Source organism: Epargyreus clarus, unplaced genomic scaffold, assembly GCF_041222505.1.
Source record: "Epargyreus clarus isolate Ecla_fem2 unplaced genomic scaffold, WU_Ecla_fem_2.2 ptg000006l, whole genome shotgun sequence".
NCBI lineage: Eukaryota > Metazoa > Arthropoda > Insecta > Lepidoptera > Hesperiidae > Epargyreus > Epargyreus clarus.
In genome coordinates this window covers 930,861-952,276 of record NW_027332214.1, presented here as the reverse complement: position 1 = coordinate 952,276, position 21,416 = coordinate 930,861, and the positions used below count along the sequence as shown (strand labels likewise).

The 21,416-nt window shown below is 36.0% G+C and overlaps 1 protein-coding gene across 1 annotated transcript; it reads right to left on the bottom strand.

Moving 5' to 3' along the window:
* Nucleotides 1–1,685: 1,685 nt before the first annotated feature.
* Acf (ATP-dependent chromatin assembly factor large subunit) lies at nucleotides 1,686–21,091 on the bottom strand. The gene is made up of 25 exons (XM_073073546.1): nucleotides 20,738–21,091; nucleotides 20,201–20,530; nucleotides 18,221–18,419; nucleotides 17,711–17,957; nucleotides 17,329–17,540; nucleotides 16,755–17,040; nucleotides 16,364–16,505; nucleotides 15,070–15,239; nucleotides 14,524–14,648; nucleotides 14,114–14,348; nucleotides 13,598–13,792; nucleotides 12,804–12,982; nucleotides 12,330–12,515; nucleotides 11,728–11,892; nucleotides 11,310–11,442; nucleotides 10,737–10,940; nucleotides 10,004–10,278; nucleotides 9,457–9,569; nucleotides 8,797–8,972; nucleotides 7,575–7,661; nucleotides 5,915–6,026; nucleotides 5,644–5,708; nucleotides 5,437–5,573; nucleotides 4,844–5,007; nucleotides 1,686–4,373 (listed from the first exon to the last, which is right to left on the bottom strand). The coding sequence occupies exons 1-25, from the start codon at nucleotides 20,848–20,850 to the stop codon at nucleotides 4,217–4,219; spliced, it is 4,407 nt and encodes a 1,468-aa protein (XP_072929647.1). The 5' UTR covers nucleotides 20,851–21,091; the 3' UTR covers nucleotides 1,686–4,216.
* Between the last annotated feature and the right edge of the window lie 325 nt (nucleotides 21,092–21,416).

Below are 21,416 nucleotides of genomic sequence, written 5' to 3'. Positions count from 1 at the left end.
TAAAACAAATTATTATGCATTATATATAAATAAGTGAATTCTCCACATGGGATTATGCTATTTTATTACATTAAAGGTATATTTTGTACCTTGAGTTTCACAGAACTGGAAATACACCTTATTATGAAGTACACATTTAACATAACAAATACCTTAATGACGTAATACATACAGTCGTGCACAAAAATCTTTTTCGTTACAAAAAGCAAGGCATGTTTTTGTGTTACTTTTGGTTTGGTACTACTTTATACTACAATCACAGGAATATTAACAGTTGACAATAACACCATTGTTATTTTATGGATCTATTTTACATATTATAACAAATAACACTTGTAAGTTAAAATAATAATGAATGAAGATGGGAGCAGCTGTTTCAGCTAAAACGCCACGACTATGTTTAAAACTAACAATAACAATGCGGAAATTACAGATTTGTATTTGGTTTAAATTTAAAATTAATCACAGAATAATATTTTTTTGGTTCAAACGGTGAATCATTTCGAATTGTACCTTGTAACTTATAAATACTAGGAAAATGATTATGTGGGTGCTTCCTAAATATCTTAATAATGTACAAAGGTGATCAAATTCAACCAGTTAATCTCAAAGCAAATACTTTCATTTGAAAAAAAGAATTGAAAAGAGGTTTCTATGACATCATATTATGTTAGTGTCTAAAATATAAACGTATAATTCAAATTATCTAGTTGACTTGTACAATTTCCGATTTATCTAGTGTGCATAAAACTGCTAGACAAAACCTTTGATGAGAAAGATGTACTTGACCAGGTAGGATGGTAAGATTAGACAAGACACCACACGATAAGTTACATTTAATTTAAGTATTAGTATTATATTGAGAAGTGAAGCTAGCCAGTACGTTAATAATATGCAAACCTCTTTAATTTAATTATACAAGGTCACATTAGGGTACCTATTATACATTTATTTTTGTTGATGTATCTAATTCTAATGTGTTTTTCATTTTCTTTATTGACTTCACTGTCTTTTACCATTACAGCGAATTCGCCCGAGAATGTCAGCAAATGGGCCGAGATGAGGAAGAAGGAGGCTGCCGCACACCATTAACATTATAGAAAGTAAATTTTGCTTCAGTTATGTTAAAAAATCATATTTATGTTGTAAGTAAAAGTGTGCAAATAAAATCATATTCTAGGTGTGTCATTGTTTTATTAATCTATGTTAATACTTTCTGACTGATATGCCATCTTAATAAGATGTTGGAACAACTTTGTTTCAGTAACCAAATTTTATGATGTATAAATGTTTACATACTACCATTCTTTTCAGGACTTATTCCCCATATATTATGTTGGTTAGCTGTAAAGTTTATAATATACTGGATTATTACTTCGGCTCTTTTATGTAGCCTTTAAAACTCTGATGCATATGTTATTTCACTGCTGCTTTAGCACTTCAATATATAAGGGTAATTATTTAACAATGTTTGGAAACAGAGTGATATAATTTGAACCTTAATTAGCTTTTTAATTGTGGGTCTCGGTGCTAATAAATTTTAAATAGAATATTAGACTAGCAAAATGATTTATTAACTTTAAAAATCTCTCAACAATTTATCTATTAAAAACCACATATAAAATAAACCAGACTGTCATACAGTACTGTTAGTTGGGACAGGTTGCTTAAAATAATAGAGAAACTGCTATTTCAGTGTTTTATTTACTACAGTATAAATTATTATAAAACTTATAAATTACGTCAATAAATAATCGCAGACAAATGATATCATTATTACTGGAAACAAATAGCATATTGAAATCAACATCATTATACACCATGCTCCTATAGGAATGCACTTTGATCGCAGCATTTGTAACAATCAATTCAGCGTGTTGCCATGTGCAAGATCTGAACAAAAACAAATAAACGGCTTCGCCTTTGCGCATGTTGGCAACGTTTATCATACGAGTAAACAAAAAATTGTAAAAGCAAGAGAAACAGAAAAACGAATATAAAATTTAGTAAACAAAACAAATTTCGAGAATATGTAAAATGAAAATTTTGATTAAATAAAATCGATTACCTTTTTAAAATTAAAAATAGCTAAAACTACTATAAGAGCTAGGTATATCAAGTTAAAACAAATTATTATGCATTATATATAAATAAGTGAATTCTCCACATGGGATTATGCTATTTTATTACATTAAAGGTATATTTTGTACCTTGAGTTTCACAGAACTGGAAATACACCTTATTATGAAGTACACATTTAACATAACAAATACCTTAATGACGTAATACATACAGTCGTGCACAAAAATCTTTTTCGTTACAAAAAGCAAGGCATGTTTTTGTGTTACTTTTGGTTTGGTACTACTTTATACTACAATCACAGGAATATTAACAGTTGACAATAACACCATTGTTATTTTATGGATCTATTTTACATATTATAACAAATAACACTTGTAAGTTAAAATAATAATGAATGAAGATGGGAGCAGCTGTTTCAGCTAAAACGCCACGACTATGTTTAAAACTAACAATAACAATGCGGAAATTACAGATTTGTATTTGGTTTAAATTTAAAATTAATCACAGAATAATATTTTTTTGGTTCAAACGGTGAATCATTTCGAATTGTACCTTGTAACTTATAAATACTAGGAAAATGATTATGTGGGTGCTTCCTAAATATCTTAATAATGTACAAAGGTGATCAAATTCAACCAGTTAATCTCAAAGCAAATACTTTCATTTGAAAAAAAGAATTGAAAAGAGGTTTCTATGACATCATATTATGTTAGTGTCTAAAATATAAACGTATAATTCAAATTATCTAGTTGACTTGTACAATTTCCGATTTATCTAGTGTGCATAAAACTGCTAGACAAAACCTTTGATGAGAAAGATGTACTTGACCAGGTAGGATGGTAAGATTAGACAAGGGGAAAAGTTGATTACATAGCAACCTTAGATAAGTTTCAGAAACACAATATGGCGTCAAAGATAGGAAACAATAACAAACCTGTGCACAGCTTATTTATGAATAAAATATAGTTATGCGACTAACACATTATTACCCATTAAAATCACTGTTACAATAATTTACTTTATTTTTTTTTCAAGCATTTTAATTTTATTTAGCAATTTATATTAAAAATATGTATTTTATTTTTAAAAATTGGAATTTACCGCAACATTATTAAAAACTTTGTTAACATACTTCAGTAGACCTCTTACATTATTATTTACAAAAAGGCGCTTATAATTTTGAGTACACTAATATCCTAACAGTGTGCACGAGAGGAAAGCAAAGGACCTAGGTATAAAATGACTTATTCTGTGGGAAAAACGTATTAAACCTGTAAATAACAGCTAGAAATGGGTCGCCCGCGACGGTTTATTGACGAAAATAAAATATAAATACATAAATGCATTTGTTTAATGTCTATATTTAGGTTACAACTATCTTGCAATTGAAGAAACCTATTGATCCCCTACAATATAGTAAGAATGTATATACGGACAGATAATAAGCAATTGATTATTATCTGCATGTATATACACTCTTTATGAAAATTAATGTTTTCTATGTACAGACTCCTACAAAAATGCGCAACAAAAAAGGAATTCCATACGTTTAAAGTTAGAAGCAGTGACAAGCTTCTCTTGCTTGATATTGTAAAAAATAGGGTATGTGATTCTAAATAAAGCAAGCAGTTGAATAAAAAATACAACAAATTACCAAGTTTTATGCAAAAAATCATCAAAGTCCTCCCATGCACATTATCCAACAAAAGCTAAATATACCCTTACCTTGCTCCATCTGTGCTGTACAAGCCATACACGCAGTAAACAAACAGACTCCGAATACACATACTACTTTCTGATAGTATCATCTTTATAAAACAATATCAATCACTAAACATTTTGTTGTATAACTGTATGATCTCCATTTGAAAAATGTTTATTAAGAAATCCAGAGTCTATTCATTTACTTATTGTAAAACACAAGCATAAACCGATAAACACAAAATTTATTCACAGTACACAATCTCAAACATTAACAACAATAATACACATTCACAATATCTTCTCGTGGGCACTTTTCGAACACTTTAATTCACTTTGTCTCACTGACCTGGCTCGGTCGTATCACTAGTATATTTCGTTACACAAACTAATAACATACATAGTCAAGTAGGTGTGGTGGGGTGAGTATGGATCATTTTAGTTTGGGCCGTTTGGACTTGGGCGCGTCCTCGTGGTCGTCGAGGTTACGCTTGGGCGCCTCGTCCGTTTCTAACTCGAACTCCGGTATCTGCGGGAGATCCAGCTCCGCGCAACGTTTGTTCATGTATTTCTCTAGTCGACAGCCCGCTCTATAAAAAGGATTGGGAGTTGGTTTTACAAATTAACTATTAATCATTTATACTGTTTAGAGCAACAAATGAATGTAACAACTTGAGTATGTTCGTATTTCACGTGAATGTTTGTCTAATTTTTAAATTGTCGCGCTTTAATATAATAATTCATTTATGTGAAAGGAAATTTAACAAGATTACGGTATAATATCATTTATACGTAATGATGTTAAACTCGCAAGAAGTAACTAGCAATTATTACACAAGTAATAATCAAAATAACCAAAATATAGTCAAATTGTGGGAGTTATTCCCACAATTTAGATGAACTCAATGATACCTCACATGTTAAAATTGATCCAGCCGTTTAGCTTGCAGAGCGCACAAAAGGGCGAGACATATATACAATATATAGACAAATATAACTTTTCTAATGTTATTACTTGTATAATAATTTCACAAGTATTACAGAGTATATATTATAGTACCTGGCGACGGGATGCGTGTCCTTGTTGTAGGTGTAGCAGTTGGCGAACACGAGCGACACGTCCGCGAGCACGTCCTCGTCGCGCGCGTACTGCCCGCCGGCCAGACGCTCGCGGATTGTCGCGAAGTCCATGGGCGTCTCGATCACTTCCAAGTAGTCTGGCACCTGGGGAATATTTTGGTTATAGATAAATAAGTTTTAAATTTGATGAAAATTAAGGTTAATATAAAATATAGGTTAAAGAATAATCAAGGTTATAAATTAACCCCTTATCTATACTATACTACGACTCAGTGTTTTGCACACATCTATGTCCAAAGGTAGACTTTCATAAACTGGTAAATGTCGATCATATAAACACATAAACTCATGCGATTATTTTTATATCAGTTTTTATAAGATTAAGGTTCGTTCAACCAATTACAAATTTTAATTTCTACATTTAAACCATAGCATGTTTGGATATTTTATATCTTCAGTTAGATTAATAATTTGGGCTACTGTTGTCACATAGTAAGTCAGCAACTAAATCTATAAAAAACAAAAAATCCCTACAATCTAATTTAAAATATGTTTTCGAAATCTATGACATACATCTTCAGTGGAGACAGGTTCACAGAATGGCCACGAGTCCTTGTGTTTCATGACTTCACACAGCAATTGGTCCAACGCTTCTGTATGAAGCTGCACTTCTTGCTTACTACTCCGCTTCTTCACTGCACTTTTCTCTTCTGTAAATTAGTAATAACTTTAAAATCTTGTTTAAAATTTAAAAATAAGAACTACATGAACAATGCTTACCATGAACACCATTAGTGAGGGAATGTTTTGATTTTCTTGTACTGCCATTTAATTCTCCTTTGGATCTGAACAAAAAAAAAAATAAGTCATACATTTATTTTAAAAACTTTACAGGTTAAAATATTAAACCTTGTATTCAAGGATTTAGTAGACCGATTCGAAACTCTTATAGGGTTGATTATTATCCCTCTAATTTGAGTAAAGTAGTGAAATACACTTCATCTTCTTACATGAAGGTGAGGTTAGAGTAGGTTATGAGGTCAGTACTCACTTCCTGCCCCTCTTAGCGCTGCCGTTGTGCACGGGCGAGGGCTCCTTGCTGCCGCGCGCGCGTCTCGCCTTCAGCTTCACCAGCGGGGTGTTGTTATCACTATCTTCTGACTCTGTAATATTACACATTACACATATATTATATTTTTATAGCCAGTAAAAAAATTAAGAAATAAAAGATATATTAAGAAATAAAAGAATTGGTTACTTAGACATTCGAATAATTTAAATTAAAAATTGTCAGCAAATTACTCACGATGAATCAAAAACTTTAAAGAAATAAATGTCCTTTTTTACACTTTTAAAGTCAGTGTGATATGGTTAATATGATAAATATTAAATAATATCTATTACTAAATATAACAAAACACCACAACAACAAGCAACCAAGTGTTAGAACATCAAAGAGTAGAAACAAAGCTTGTGCTGATATGAAAGTTCATTAGAAGAAATCGAAAGACATGATCACGCAATCAAGAACAATGAATAAACAATGTAAGGACACAATATTTAAATTTACTAAAATCATGTGTTGGTTTAGCGAGCTAAATATTATAGCTTGGCTAGCCTTTGCATTGAGTTTTACACAGTAATACCCATTTTGTATGGATTTAATATATCCCATAATAAAGCTGCCTACATTGTGGTAACATCTGTTATAAATTACAATCTATGTTCTTTCCCAGCATTCACCTTTTCACAAAATTGCATTATTCGGCATATTTTGATTTTTATTTGTTACATAGAAGTCTTCCTAGCTGGAAACGACTTGGGCCGTAATGTCACACCAAAACAGCAGAGTAATGTCAGCGTAGTTATCAGCCCAAGATCTCATCAATTAATTAATAGTACGGCAAATGGATAAGTGGCAAACGTCCAGTTAAATTAAGCTGGAAAAAATGCACTTTAGGTATTTATTATTTTGTGCTTCAGGTCAATGGTAGAGAAAATTTACATATGAGACATAGATGAATCACAGCCACAGACATATGAAAACATGCAGGATGCATGACTGCTATATGATTAGCCTTGTGTGAGACGGATTAAGATAGACAAGACAAAGAATGAAACAGGAATTTTGAAGAATGACTGAAGAACATCCAAAAGAGACATAAAAAAGAATAAAAAAGAGATAAGGGGATAGGCTTGCAAATAAATGTGCGGATAAGGATGTTGAGGTAAATGTTTGTGAGGTTGTTATAAGGGTTGTTTGAAAGTTTATCGTGTGTAGAATGACATGGGAAATAAGATTTATATAAGGATTTTTAAAACACAGAGAAAGGTTCTCGCAAGGAACACTGAAAGATTCGTCGAAAAGGGATTGAGTAATTAATATAGTGTTGCATCGAGCGTAAAAGGGTTTGGAAGGGATCTTGCAAAGGTTACGAGCATTCTTATGTTTAAAAATAAAAATAAAGTGATAAAGCGTGAAGGAATCTAGTAAAAGTTACTAATGTTATATCGAGCGTAACAGGGTTTGGAAGGGATCTTGCAAAGGTTACGAGCATTCTTATGTTTAAGGATTACGAAGTTTAGCGAGGTTTCAAAGACAGGTGAGGTATCTCAAACGGAAATATAACTATGGATCGTAATGAAGCCGAAGACAATGCATGAGAGCCCATCACTTAGCGATGTGTGCACATAGCGGCGTGGAGACGCACCGGTGGAGGAGCGGCGGGCGTGCAGCGCGCGCACGTACTGCTGGATGTTGCAGTTGGCCGTCGCCGCGCAGCGCCGCGCAGACGGCTCTTCGCAACAACACCACACGTTACCACACACACTTACTACCACTATATTTAACTTGTATTAGACATTCACAACCATCAACTTCCATATATCTTGATAGCTAGATATACCTTAGCTAGATAGATAGATATAAATCTTATTGTTTTAGACAAAAATTAATGCTGTAAGTCAATAATTAAATTCTTCATTGAAAATAATTTAATACATTGTTTTAACAAAACTGAACACAAAGTATATGTATCTTGAATTTTAAGCCAATTTGTCAAATAGAAGAAAATATAATGGATTGAGTATACCTTACAGCTACACAAACCTGCACCCTATACTTTACCAGCTGTATATATTATTAATAATGTGCAACTACACTCACTTACTTAGATACAAGGATATTACGCTACTGTGTACACTAAAAAGTTAGTTTTTAGTCTGTGTTTCAAATTAATATAGACAAATTCTAATATATTTGAACAATAAAAAAAGTTTATATTAAAGGAAAATGTTATAAATGTGGCATATTTCAGTGGTAGAAAAATCGGTGTATTGTCCAAATTATAGTTATTGTTTATAACCAATTTTTAAAACTAAAGAAATGCGTCGTTGTGTCGCGTTCAACCTTTAGGGATAAATATTAGAGGCACAGTTGGTCCCGCAATAACTGTTCGAGGGGGTGTACTGGCAGTCTTAATAGGACCAATGACAAATTAAGTAATTTGGCGTTCATACAAAACTTTTAGGTTTTAAGCTTGCGCTTAATAGGAGTGTCTAAAATAATTTGAAAAAAATATAAGAAAGTGCCACATGTTTTTATGAAGATGATTTTTTCTATAGTCCTGAGTGTATTCAGTGGTACTAAAATAACAAAGTACCTGTCCGAATATAGAAATGAGTCGCGTTGCAACAGCAAATTATAGACATTAGCGGGGCGACTCGTATGTATATTCAGAGCGGACTAGAAGTTTAGCGCAGACTTTACTTTGGCTACTACAGCTGCTTACTACTATTACTTGTTTACAGCTGTTACTGCAGATTTATTTTTTTGTGGAAATTAACACAACTGTTTATATAGCACTTATATATAAATTAAACAAATGTTTATACCGTTCTATGCGTCTAAGATGTATGTGCAGTGTTACCAACCTCTAGCGGGCGCGAGGCAGTTGTCGCAGGTCCAGGCGCGCGCGGTGCGCACGGAGCGCGCGCGGCGCGGCGCGGCGCACTCGGCGTGGTGGCGCGCGCCGCACGCGCGGCACTGCGCCGCCAGCCGCCCGCCGCTGCCGCACGAGCCGCACACCGCGCCCAGGGACTCCGACGAACTGGACACAATTATTTGTTCATTATACGGACACACGTTGATATATTATTTTTAAAACTGATTGTACGGTCTTTGACGGCACATGTTCAGTGCACTACGTTTTACTTATTTTATTTAATTATTATAGACAATTTTAAAGTGAAAGTAATGTAAATTAAAATTATAGTTAGATATAATATTATAATAAGATAAATATTTTAAACTTAAAGCTACTCTATGAATATCACAGACATGATAAATACAGTTTTATCCCCTTTTCTTTGTATACTTTTAAAACTCACACTCCTAATCATATATTGTATGATAGAAATTCGAAAATAAATATACGCATGAACTACATCTTGATCAACTATCACACAAAAACAATATAAGAAACTAAACTTAATAAACTAGTGCTGCAGAAATAAAAATACAAAATTATAACACCTAAAAATTATACATTTAAACATTGAACTAAAACAAATAAAATGAATATCAACTCTTACCTGTCGTCAAAAGATTCCTCAAGGTCCTCTTCAGTGAAGAGCTTCCTGCGCTTGCGCGGCGTGCGCTCCTGCGGCCGGCACTGCTCGCAGAACCAGTCGCCCTCCGGCACTTTCTGTCATTGTATAATAAATTGTAGCAACATTATTATATAAAGTACAAACTACAATTAAAGTAATTAAGTTCTACAGAAGTTCAATACTTCTAAAAACTACATAAAGTTTTCTTCTTTTTATATAAATATTCTTAGCGCATATACAAAAATAAAAATAGAAAAAAGGCAATTTCACTGGTTCACTGGTAATAATATGATTAAACCTCACCTTCCTCGTTCTCAATTCATCCTGAATGCGTGTAAATTTGCAATGCGACATGAATAGTGACACATTTGAATATTCTTAAACTATATGTTTTTTAAATATATTTTAGTATTGTGTGTTATTGAAAAATCTATGTACTCAATATGCTGTCTATTCAACCACTAAATATATGAAGTTCTTATTCCTTATTTTAAAGTAACTATATTCTCTTCATTATGACTCATCTTACCGTCAGTTTAGGTTTCAAGCAGTACAAATGGTGTCCCTTATTGCAGCCGTCGCAGAGCAGCATGTTGTCGGGGTCCGTCTTCCGCCTGCAGAGCCGGCAGCTGGCGTTGAGGATGCTGGCCGACCAGCTAATGCTGGAGTCCAGCGCCAGCAGGTGCAGCACCAGCTGCGCGAAGCTCCGGCACTCCATCAGAGACACCTCCCACCGCTCGAGCGCGTCCAGGTCCAAGGGTTTGTTTTTAGCTTCGCGGTCCTTGCGTTCTTTGTCGTCGAGACCTGGAATTAATGAGATTATGAATATAAGTTTTCCGATACAGATTTATTTTAGCAGAAGATTTTATGCAAAATGACATTAAGAGTGATTTGTCAAGTAAAGAACACGTTAGGCGCTATTTTATTTTACCTGCGTAAAAACGATAGTAACCTTTTGACGAACTAACGACAGAATTGTTCTATATTCAATTTTGGTGTTCATGTTGCCGTTTCGAAAATAATTTGTTTATTTACTTGATACCAAAAAATAAATGTGTATTTTAAAATAAAGGTAAGTTTTTCTGTGTGTGAACTTGAACGAATTAATTTGAGAATCAATTGTACCAATTTTGATAGGACTTTCATGCTAAATTAGCGAGCTTTATCGAAAATAATCTATTTTGTAGCCAAAAGCATCTACGGTTCATTCTCCAATATTTAACTAAACCCGATTTTTTATTAAAAACAAAGCAGTCCCTCACCGAGCGGCCGCTTGAGGTATTTGTGGTGTATGGCCTGCTCGAGCTGCAGCAGCGCGCCGGCCAGCTGGCGCACGACGCCGGGCGGCGGCCCGCGGACCGGTTCCTCGGGCTCCGCCTTCACGCCATTCGTGCGCACCGGCTCCAGGTAATGCCCGGGGTCGCGGTACTTATTCTCGCGGATCTGCACCTCGGACTGGTCTATGTCTACAATTTATATAAAATATTAAAAATTAAAAAAAAATACTGCATAGGCGGCGCCAAATTACTAGTCCGCTCTGAAGTTGTTGCGAGCAGGTGTTGTATACAAAATGCTATGACGAAGCGACTCAATTCTATATCAGAGCGGACTAGCAGTTTGGCGCAGACTATATCCTAAAAATAACTTATACCGGTTTTGTAAATACAAGGCAGCAACCCATTTTGTGTCCTACTACTAAGCACAGATTTCAGATACATGAAAAAATGCATTAACCAGAACAGACAATAACAACACAGTTGTTTGAATTAGCTTTAGATCATCAAACACACAAGTACTTATACATGCACTATAGCTCATAATTGTAGCATACTAACCCATAGGAACTTTAAATTCGCCGTTGGGCAGGTGGCAGTCGTCCCTGTACTGACTGTGAGGGCCCCATGTTAAGTAGTCCGCTTGTTTGTCGTAGCCACGAAGCATTATCGTACCGCGCCAAGCCTCTCGATCCTATAACAATAAAACCTCTAATTTTAAAAGGTACTGGTTTTAAATCTCAGAGGCAGATCTCTGATTTGACAGTATTATTTGCACATCAGAAGTTAACATGCTGAAGTGGTAAAAGAAAATGTCTTGTGGTAGATATACACGTTTGAGTTTTTTTTATATCTCAATTTATAAAGCATGCCCCTTTGTTCTAGACTCGACAATTTTTTTTTATCATCGATAAAGTAAATTTCTCCTAAATATCGCGACAAAATTTAACAAACTTAGTACATTAATAGAGTCAGTTACCTTAACTTTGAGCGAGCCGAGACAGCCGTGGAAGATCTTCTCCTCGAGCTCGAGGATGTGGTCGCGCAACGACAGCTCGAGCGCCTCGGCCAGCGAGCAGTCCGGCGGCACCACCAGCGACGGCTGCACCGCGCGCTTGCGCGTCGACACCACCGGCTGCGGCGACTGCAATGACATTGCTCACAAGCTCATAATTAGCTCTTATTAGCAGATCTACTCGTACATGCTCCCATATTGTACATACCCGTCAACTGAGTGTACCATCGGTCCGAAAGTAAATTTGACGTGTCTATCGGGTGGGCAAATAGCTTTGCATTTCATAAAGCCACATATACTACTAGGTAGTTTAATACAACTAGAGATGAGCATTATTTTAGTTGTTACTTTTCATTAACAAATAGATCTATACAACATAGCTTATATATACATACATATCTATTTACTGGTCATGCTTAAGTAGCGTACATGTTTTCCAAATATCAATTTATACTTTTCATATGAGCAAGATGTATAAATAACATCTATCGAGTAGTGCCATTTGTTGTCGTCCAATAGAAAATCGGTACAAATATTTTTTTAATTTATGATTACCGTAAACTTACCGGTGGCGTACTCCCATTGAGCAAGTTGAGCGGGCATTTCTTGATGTACTCGATGATGTTCGCCTTGTCTGCCTCCAAGGCTTGCCGCAGCTCGTTCTCGCGGACTCCCCGTTTGTTGAGCGAGTCGATGAGCGCCTCTATCTGCTCCTCCGTGTGGTATACCCACCAGCGTGGCCTGAAGTCTCCCTGGGGGATTCATAATTAGTGAAAATACTATGTTACAATAGATATAATGAAATTAAGATATGTATAATGAAAATTGCAACAGACGATAAATTGTTTATCTTTAATAGATTTTTGCTAGAGAACACTTATAATTCGAAAGAGAAATAGTGCTATTTTGAACTGCTTAATTATATTAATAGAAGGAGATAGCATGAGCCTGATTTGAGTAAATTGGCGTTAACTAAGGATCTTTACATTTTTTTGTTCAGGATTAGTGAATTCATGTAAGTTTCACTTTTTATTCATTACCTTTCCATGCACGTGGCATGTTTCGATGTCGGCGGTGCACACGAGCAGCTCTCGCATGTGCTGCGTGGCGCCGTCCACCGCCTGCAGCTTCGACGTTAGCCCGTTCACATTGCTCAGCGGTTTCTTGGGGGAGCCGCCGCGCGAGTTCGACGCCGATTCGTTCTCCTTGTCACTGCCTGCTGGGAATGAGAATTATTTTTAATAAGCATAAGTCATATCTATTTTATAAATTAAGTATAACGTATCAAATTATTTTTAATTGCCAAGTTTAACTCTCAATGAGTTTACGTGTCTCTATAGTAGAAAATAGATTAAAATAATGACTGCCGGTTCATGAAAATCAATAAATATTTAGTATTTCATATGTAAATAAGTTTGTCTGGCCACATCCAAACCAAAATTTAGTTGTGTTTCACTGTTTTTATTTACGTATTTAGTACACAACATTGAACTTCTACCTTACACAATAGAACCATAACACTTTGCAGCACTATGCACAATGGAACTAAACCCAGCAAGCAGCACACTTGCGTCTCGCCGCGGTCCACGGAGGGCGGCAGCGGCTTGGCGCGCTTCGCCTATCTCCACCACAGCTCTGTTACAGTCGCCTGTTTAGTAGGCACACGTACCTCTCTCCCGCTGTCGCTCGCGCTCCCGCTCGCGGTGGTAGAGCTCGGTGACGTAGGCGAGCAGGTCGCGCGTGTCGGCGGGCGGCGGCGGCAGCGGCTTGGCGCGGCTCGCCTACATCCACAACAGCTCCGGTACAGTCTCCTATGTCCACCGAGCACACGTACCTCTCTCCCGCTGTCGCTCGCGCTCCCGCTCGCGGTGGTAGAGCTCGGTGACGTAGGCGAGCAGGTCGCGCGTGTCGGCGGGCGGCGGCGGCAGCGGCTTGGCGCGGCACGGCCCGCGCGCCTCGCCGCCCGCCTCCACGAACAGCCCCGCCACGCGCCGGCACACCCAGTAGCGACGGTAGCCGCGGTCAGAACCTGCACGACATAGTATATCGTACAACTAGCGTTACAAAGACACAGAAATTCATAATATTCCCAAAAAGGAGATTTTTCCTTTAATTTATCATTTATCATTACATATTTCCAAAATTTGATCCTTATAAGATACACTGTCCAATGATAGATTAAATCAGGACGTTTTTTTTATTCCAAATTAACTCATTTGATGCCCAGCTAGAGAAAAAATAAAAAAAAACTAACTGTGCAAATAATTTTGATCAAAATAAGCCACATAATTCTTCAGCGTTTTTCGCTAATCCATATAGTTTCGAATATTTCTAAGCATCCGTAGCTTACCTATATAGGTGGTATAATCAAAGAGCTGTGCCTGCAGCTCCTTCAACTTCTTCTCGTACTCCTGCCGCTTGGCCTCGCTGTCCTTGGCGAGCTGTTCTAGCGCCACCTTCAGCTCCTCGTCCACCGCGCGCGCCTTCTCTCCCGAGAGCTTCTGCTCCTCCTTCTTCGCGTACGCCTCCTTCCTCAGCTCTTGCCGCGACGCCGTCACTTGAGCTTCGCGTTTTCGCTCGTTGATCTAAAATTATTACGTTTATTTGATATAATGTATATAAAGATTTAGTTCATCGTCTTTACACTTCTTTACAAAGTATAAAGTGGAATTATGTACGTATATGCATATGTATATGATATAATTATTTGGTTTATTAAAGAAAAAGTTAGAATAATTATATTACAATGTTCACACTGACCTGTAATAATCTGTAGGTTTGTTTAACATTTCTGTGCTCTTCAAGTTTTTCCTCTATAATATCTCGAACAGTTGCATAACTCAATATCTGATTCATTAGACATTGTAGTATTGCGAATTTATCATCTGAAAAAAATGAAGTTTAAATCAGTGGCTAGAAAAATTTAGTAGCTAACAAAAAACCTGCACAAAAAATGCGGCAGCGGTCAAGCAACATATTGTAAGATTTTTTTTAAAAATCGTAATCGGGCAAAAATAATGTTAAATACCTATATTTATATAGTCATTTTTGGTGGTAGTGGATTCAATTGATGAACTTATATCTTACCTTCAAACATTTTAAATTGGTTTAGAATAATGTATGACCCTAAGGTCATCTATAGGAACATTTCTATTTGAGATCATAGATAAACTTAGTGGTTTATCTATGGGATAAACAGTTTATCTTTGTTCATAAACCACTAAATTTATCTATGATCTCACCCTTCTACTATTTCTACTTCTACTATCTCTACCTTAGTAGGTGTAATAGTGTCGTGTGTCTCACCGAGCGGCAGGTCTGCGAGGTGCGCGGTGGCGAGGCGGCGCAGCAGCGGCGGGCGCGCCACGCGCAGGCGCAGGCCGGGGTCGTCGCCGCTGCTGTAGCCGCCGCGCTGGTGGCAGCGCCACGCCGCGCACCGCGCGCCCGCCGCGCCGCCCGACGACAGCAGGTGCAACCTGCACACACACCACGCGCACGTCACTTAATGTATTACAGAATTATCGTCTGCGCTATACTGTTAGTCTGCTCCGAATATATAGCCTGATTCATAATTAGGTGTCCAAAATGTAAACAAAGAAATGTCATTGTCAAAATACGATTACAGGTATTGTAAACCTTAACAAGCGGGCTATGAAAACTAGAAAACATTCGAGTTCGATTCACAATCACGAATATGAATAACATCATCTACGAATCTTAAAAATGGCGGCATTAAAAATGTTTTGGATCCCGATTGTGTTACCATTATCACATTTTAATGTTGTACCATAAAACTTGATTTTTGATATTATTACTGTATGGAACAAAATTGAGGTAATATAAATATTAGAAAATATGAATTGATTTAAATTATTGTTTTATTTATTTATTTAAATTATTGTTTCATTATCGTTCTATTACTTTAATATAGTCAAATATAAAAACTACCATTTGAAACGTATTTTCTTGATATGTCAACACCTTTGTTTACATTTTGGACACCTAATTATGAATCGGACTATAGATACAAGTCGCGTCGCGGGACGAAGATAGCGCGGGACCCCCCCGGCACCCTCCGCTACCCGCTATCGCCCACGGGTACATAGCTGCGTTAGTGTGCCCTTACGTTATGGACTATATACTAACTAAACCTGCGCGCAACAATTTCAGAGCGGACTAGAAGTTTGGCACAGACTATATATACCTGATTTCTACCCATCTGCCTCCCGACTACCTCAACGTCATTGCACAACATAACACATATGTGACTCATTGTATTAAAGGATTATCTGATTTCTACCCCTCCTAACTACCTCAATTCCGTGGTATAACCTAATTTCATCCCTTAAGTGACACACTAAAATAAAGATAATTATGTAAGTACGTATGTTTGCATTTAAACAATAACAAATCAAACAACCGATACACAAAACTAAATATACAACAAATTATTTCCGTGTTTACAGCATCAGCATGCAAAAATTTGTAAATACGCAAAACCTACACACCAATCTATTTACCCAATCGCGACTTTGGCATTAGACTAAATATTACCCTATATTTTTCAGCGAATACAAATTTATTATTATTACTAACTTACCTTAAAACTTCACTAACAGTAGTGGGATCGAGTTGCAGCTTACTGAGCGGCGTGCCTAAATATGTTTTTGACCATTTTCCGGCTTTAGTTGCTAATTCTACTGCTCTCGTTGTGCCCATTTCACTGTCCATGTGTTGATCCCCTGAAAAAAGAATGTTAAAGATTATTGTGCAGTTTCTTTACTTGACGATCTTTATAAAAATATCTATAAGAACCCTGGAAACTAGAGACACTTTATCAGGCGCTAGGTTGGTCAATGAATACTCATACTGATTAAAAAACCGTCCACACTATTGTTATTTTTATGTATAATTGAGTAAAACCTCTGGTTTAGTAGACTACAATTCTTTAGAATACTCAGGCATTAATAACTATAGATATTTTTATTAACCTGTAGACTCTTGAATGCCACCGCTCTCATTATATTCCTCTGCCTCATCTTCTTGCAATGAGAATATGGCTGTGAGCATCATTTGCACTAGGTCACTGAACGACCCAGCGTGTTCCTTTAAGGTGAGAGCCTTCCTAAAGGTCTCCAAGTCCAGCTCATTGTGGAACACATCTTTAGTCTTCAGCACATCGGAGTATGTGTGTACAAAATCCAGTACGGAGAGGAAGTCACCAAAATGCATGTGTGGTATACCTTCTACTTCCACAAGTGTGCCTTTTGGAATAATCTGGAGACAAAAAAGGGTTTGATGGTATAAAATAAGATGTTAAAAATTTGTTGCGTTCTACGCGACGACATACCACCATATTACATCTAACGTAAAACATTTTTGTAGTGTTTCAAGGGTGTGCTCAGGGGGAAAGACTAAATTAAGACAATATAATATACTTTTAGATTTAGGGACCACAATAAATCAGCTATCAACCTTAACCAAGATACCTGCTCTGTTTAATATCAATTACAGACAGATGCCATGCCATGCAATTATTATCTGCTGGTACACAAGAAAACTAACTTTATGGTCCTCCAACTCCAGATCATCCTTGACCTTCTGCCACTCCTTCATGTAAGCCTGCAGGCGGGCCGTCTTCTCCTTCTTGCGCGCGCGCTCCTCCTCCCGTCGCAGCCGCATCTGTTCCTCGGCCTTCCTCATCTTCTCCATCAAGTCGTTCTCGGCTTTCTTCTTCGCCAACTCACCTGGTGAATTCTTTTTTGGCGCTGGAGAAACTGCAAATTGATAATATGAATTTTATATGAAACATTTAAGTACTCTTATATTAAATAAATATAAGGAAGTAAAGTTCACTAAGCTTGCAAAATTGCTGAATCACTATATTCATTACATGGTGTTTTAGGCCAAAAATGTAATGAATTACTTTGTTGAAAATATAACTTACTATCAGATTTATCTGTTTTCTTAACAAATTTGTCCATTGATTCCTGTCTGCCCTTTTTATCTGGACTGAGTTTCTTCAGGGATTTGTTAAGCTTGGACGCGGAGCCGGGCTTGGAGAAGCTCTTCGATGCTGGTGGAGACATGCTGTTCTTCATCAGCTTCTTGGAGGAGGGGAACTCAGGCGGGTTGCCCGTGAATATCTGCTCAAAGTGCACTTTGCCTATGTTGTACTTTTGTAATGCTGATTCCTGTAAATAATGTTAAACAATTTAATAAAATATCCTGAACCTATAACATACTTTTGTAGCATTTGAGTCAATGTGCTATAATCATGAAATTATTGTGCTCCATATTAAGTTTATCATTCTGCATTTTAAATGAAAATATTTTAATGGTTGAATACACGCTAAGCATCTCCATACTTAGCGTGTATTCAGCAATTTTTTTACGATTTTATTACACACACCATATCAGATGAAAACTAAAGACAATAGTAAAACAGGAGACTTACCTTAATACTAATCAAGCCACCATTGCCAGGTACAATGAACTGCTTGAGGAAGAGCCGGCTCTTGTCCCGCGTGTACACGCCCTTGCGCCTGCGCACGCGGTCGTAGGGCGCGGTGCCGATCTGGCCCGCCGCCGCCGGGTCCGCCTGGTCGAACTGCTCCACCTCATAGCAGTACGAGGACGGAGGGAGCAGGGATTTACTGAGAAACATAAGGATTTAAATTATAAATAAAATGAAAATAATATTTTAGCACTACAATATTTTAGATTGACAAAGGCCTTTCTCCTATTGTCAATGTCAACCTTGAAAACATTTAGTAAAAGCAATAAATATATAAAGGATTTTAGACATTATTACATACATAGACAGATTTTACATTTCACAGTAATCATTTTTTCCTTAAAAAGTTTAGGCAGTACAAAGTTGTAAAAATAAACCTGATGAAAAGGTCATTTCATATTGCCATGATGTAATTGGTGATTCATATGGAGACATTGTCTCTGTGTGTTCATATTGGTGTGTATAGTAAAAACTCTATCCTGTTCAAGACTGAACCAAGGCAACATCTGCATGTCTTTGATTTTTGTTACAGATGTGAGAGTTCACTCAATGTTTTTTAAGCTCCCATGCATGTAACTATGATTCATTGTAGTTAGTAACAAAATGTAAAAACCACAATAATTAATTCTATTTAAAAATACAAACTAACAGGAATTATAGGCTCGGTATTTATAAAACCACAATATTATGCCAGTGATATTATTAAATTTTGAGTAAATTACACTATATAACTGAACCTTAACTTGTATACTACAGTAAATGTCCATTGCAAATAAAATTTAACAGAAGACTGTGATTGTAAAAAAATTAGTAGTAATATGAAACATATTTTTTTATGCTTATCAATATTAAATTAAGTAAATATACTTTATTTTCTTATTTGTATATTTAAGATGGTGTAATACATTCATATTTGTATTGCAAAATGTATGACTCATGTATGTATGTATGAATAAGACTTATAGGAGGTAAGATTATAAAATGATAAGAGAGAAGCCACTTTACATGTGCTAAGAGCAATACATATATTAAAGTAATGAATTAGTATTTTTTATATATTATATGACTAAATTTAAACCCAAATCCACTCTTAATAATTGCAAAATTAAAAAAAATTGTTACAAAAATGTACTTATGTATCTTGTCAAAATAAAATTGTTCATCAATTACTATTTGTAATATTATTTACGAAAAAAAAAATACTTTACATATGCCATGTGAGCCACACATATATAAAGAACATTGGGTCTCATTATAAATACTTATAAATTGTCCATTGACCAGATCACCTCAATTGAGAATATCTGGCAATAAGTTCACTAGGTTTTACTTGTCCATTTTGTTCAATGTTATAACTAGCAATGATAAACAGGCAGATGGTTGAAGGTACCATTGAGGCAAGAAAGAAGTATTTATTCGTTATTATTATATTAGAATATGGGTTGACCAAAAATCTATCATGGAATCATGTCCATAAAATTAAGTTTGAAAATAAAATATTTGGAAGCTGGCCTACATTATTTTATATGTATTTGTAAAAAGTATTTAAAACAGAACCATATTACTCATTAATGTAAAATTCAAATTTTGCTCTGCAATTTACTTATAAAATATAGAATGAGAAAAGTATTAGATAGATAACAAGAATGTGTTATCCTACTACGTACATACTCACTATAAAACCAAGGCCACTCACTGAAACTGGATCTGAACAATTTTCAAAACTCAACATTACTATAAGAACAATGGGAACCCAATTAGGTTCTTTTATAAATCCATTTTTCAAAGCATAGCTAAAATTTATAACTTCGAATATTTTTTTGTTTCATTTCAATTCACTTTATGTGTGTAATGTTATAATAATCCTAAGTAATTGTTAGTTATCTGTAGATATTGGATAAAAGAAATTGAATGGCCCACCTGTCTGGATGTTGCTTCTGAGCGGTAACGGACAGAATGTGAGCCTCACACCATATGTCACCTTCTAGGCAAGCTTCCACACTTTCTCCAACAAAGTAATGCTCCCTGACAAAGTTGAAAACATCCTCGGCCATGTCCATAAACGAGCACCTCTTGGTCCTCGCAGCCAGGTACAAGATAGGTATACGAAGCTCCATGGGGAAGTCCTTCAGTGACTTCCTTGCATTTTTCTCGCTCTCGAGTGCCTCTGCATACGTCAAATTATTTTTTCCTGTCATCTCACATGTCCACACCATCGAATTGACCAAAATGATCCTCTCGCAGTATTCCCTGTGAATAAAATAACATCAAAAACATGAATAAATGTTGTAAAGTAATGTTCCGGTGCGACAATATTGTAAAAGGTTGTGTCACGCTCGCTCTATTGCACGGGCTACCGCGCGGTAGCAATGTCGACGTCCCTCGTAACGGATAAATACACTTTACGAAATGTTTTTACAAAATTTGCGCGAAAACATTGTATTACGATAAACTCACTCATAATCCTTGAATATCTCGTCGGTGACCTCACAGTGGAAGACCTCATCGTCGTCCCGCAAATACTCCGACGCCGTGGATTTCTCAAATGCTTTTCTTTTCAACAGAGGCATGTTGAGAGTTCGCGGGTCAAGTCGGTGGGAAAACGAATTTTAATACGATTTACGATAACACTGCACTTGCAATTCACTTAACTTGGTACGGCGCATCGATAGTTACAGTCTTTTGAGTAGAACATTAGGAAATTAGTAAAATTTATCAAGATTACTAAAGTGAAAATTGTTGCGTGGTTTCGGTTGACAAGCCAAAAAACGGCGCGCTGGGGCGCTTCTTTTTACGCCAGAAACATATGAACTGGGTTAGTGTTGCTGGTAAAAGCTACCAAATGGTAGAAAAACGCCATATGACGTTATCTGTGTTATAAGTTGCAATTTGAAATATATTCAACATTGTGTTGGAGAAAGGTCATAAACTGTTAACCAGAATTATTCAGATTTGGGAAAACATGTTTTATGTTTGTAAAATATATTGAAATAATCTCCCACTACTAAGTTGAAATTTTAAAAGTAACTTGGATATTTTTTTCGTTTGCTTGTGGTTCATGAGCATAAAATATTAAATCGTTCTGTTATAGTTTATTTACATTACTTTCATTATTAGGTAAATAAATTAAAAAATA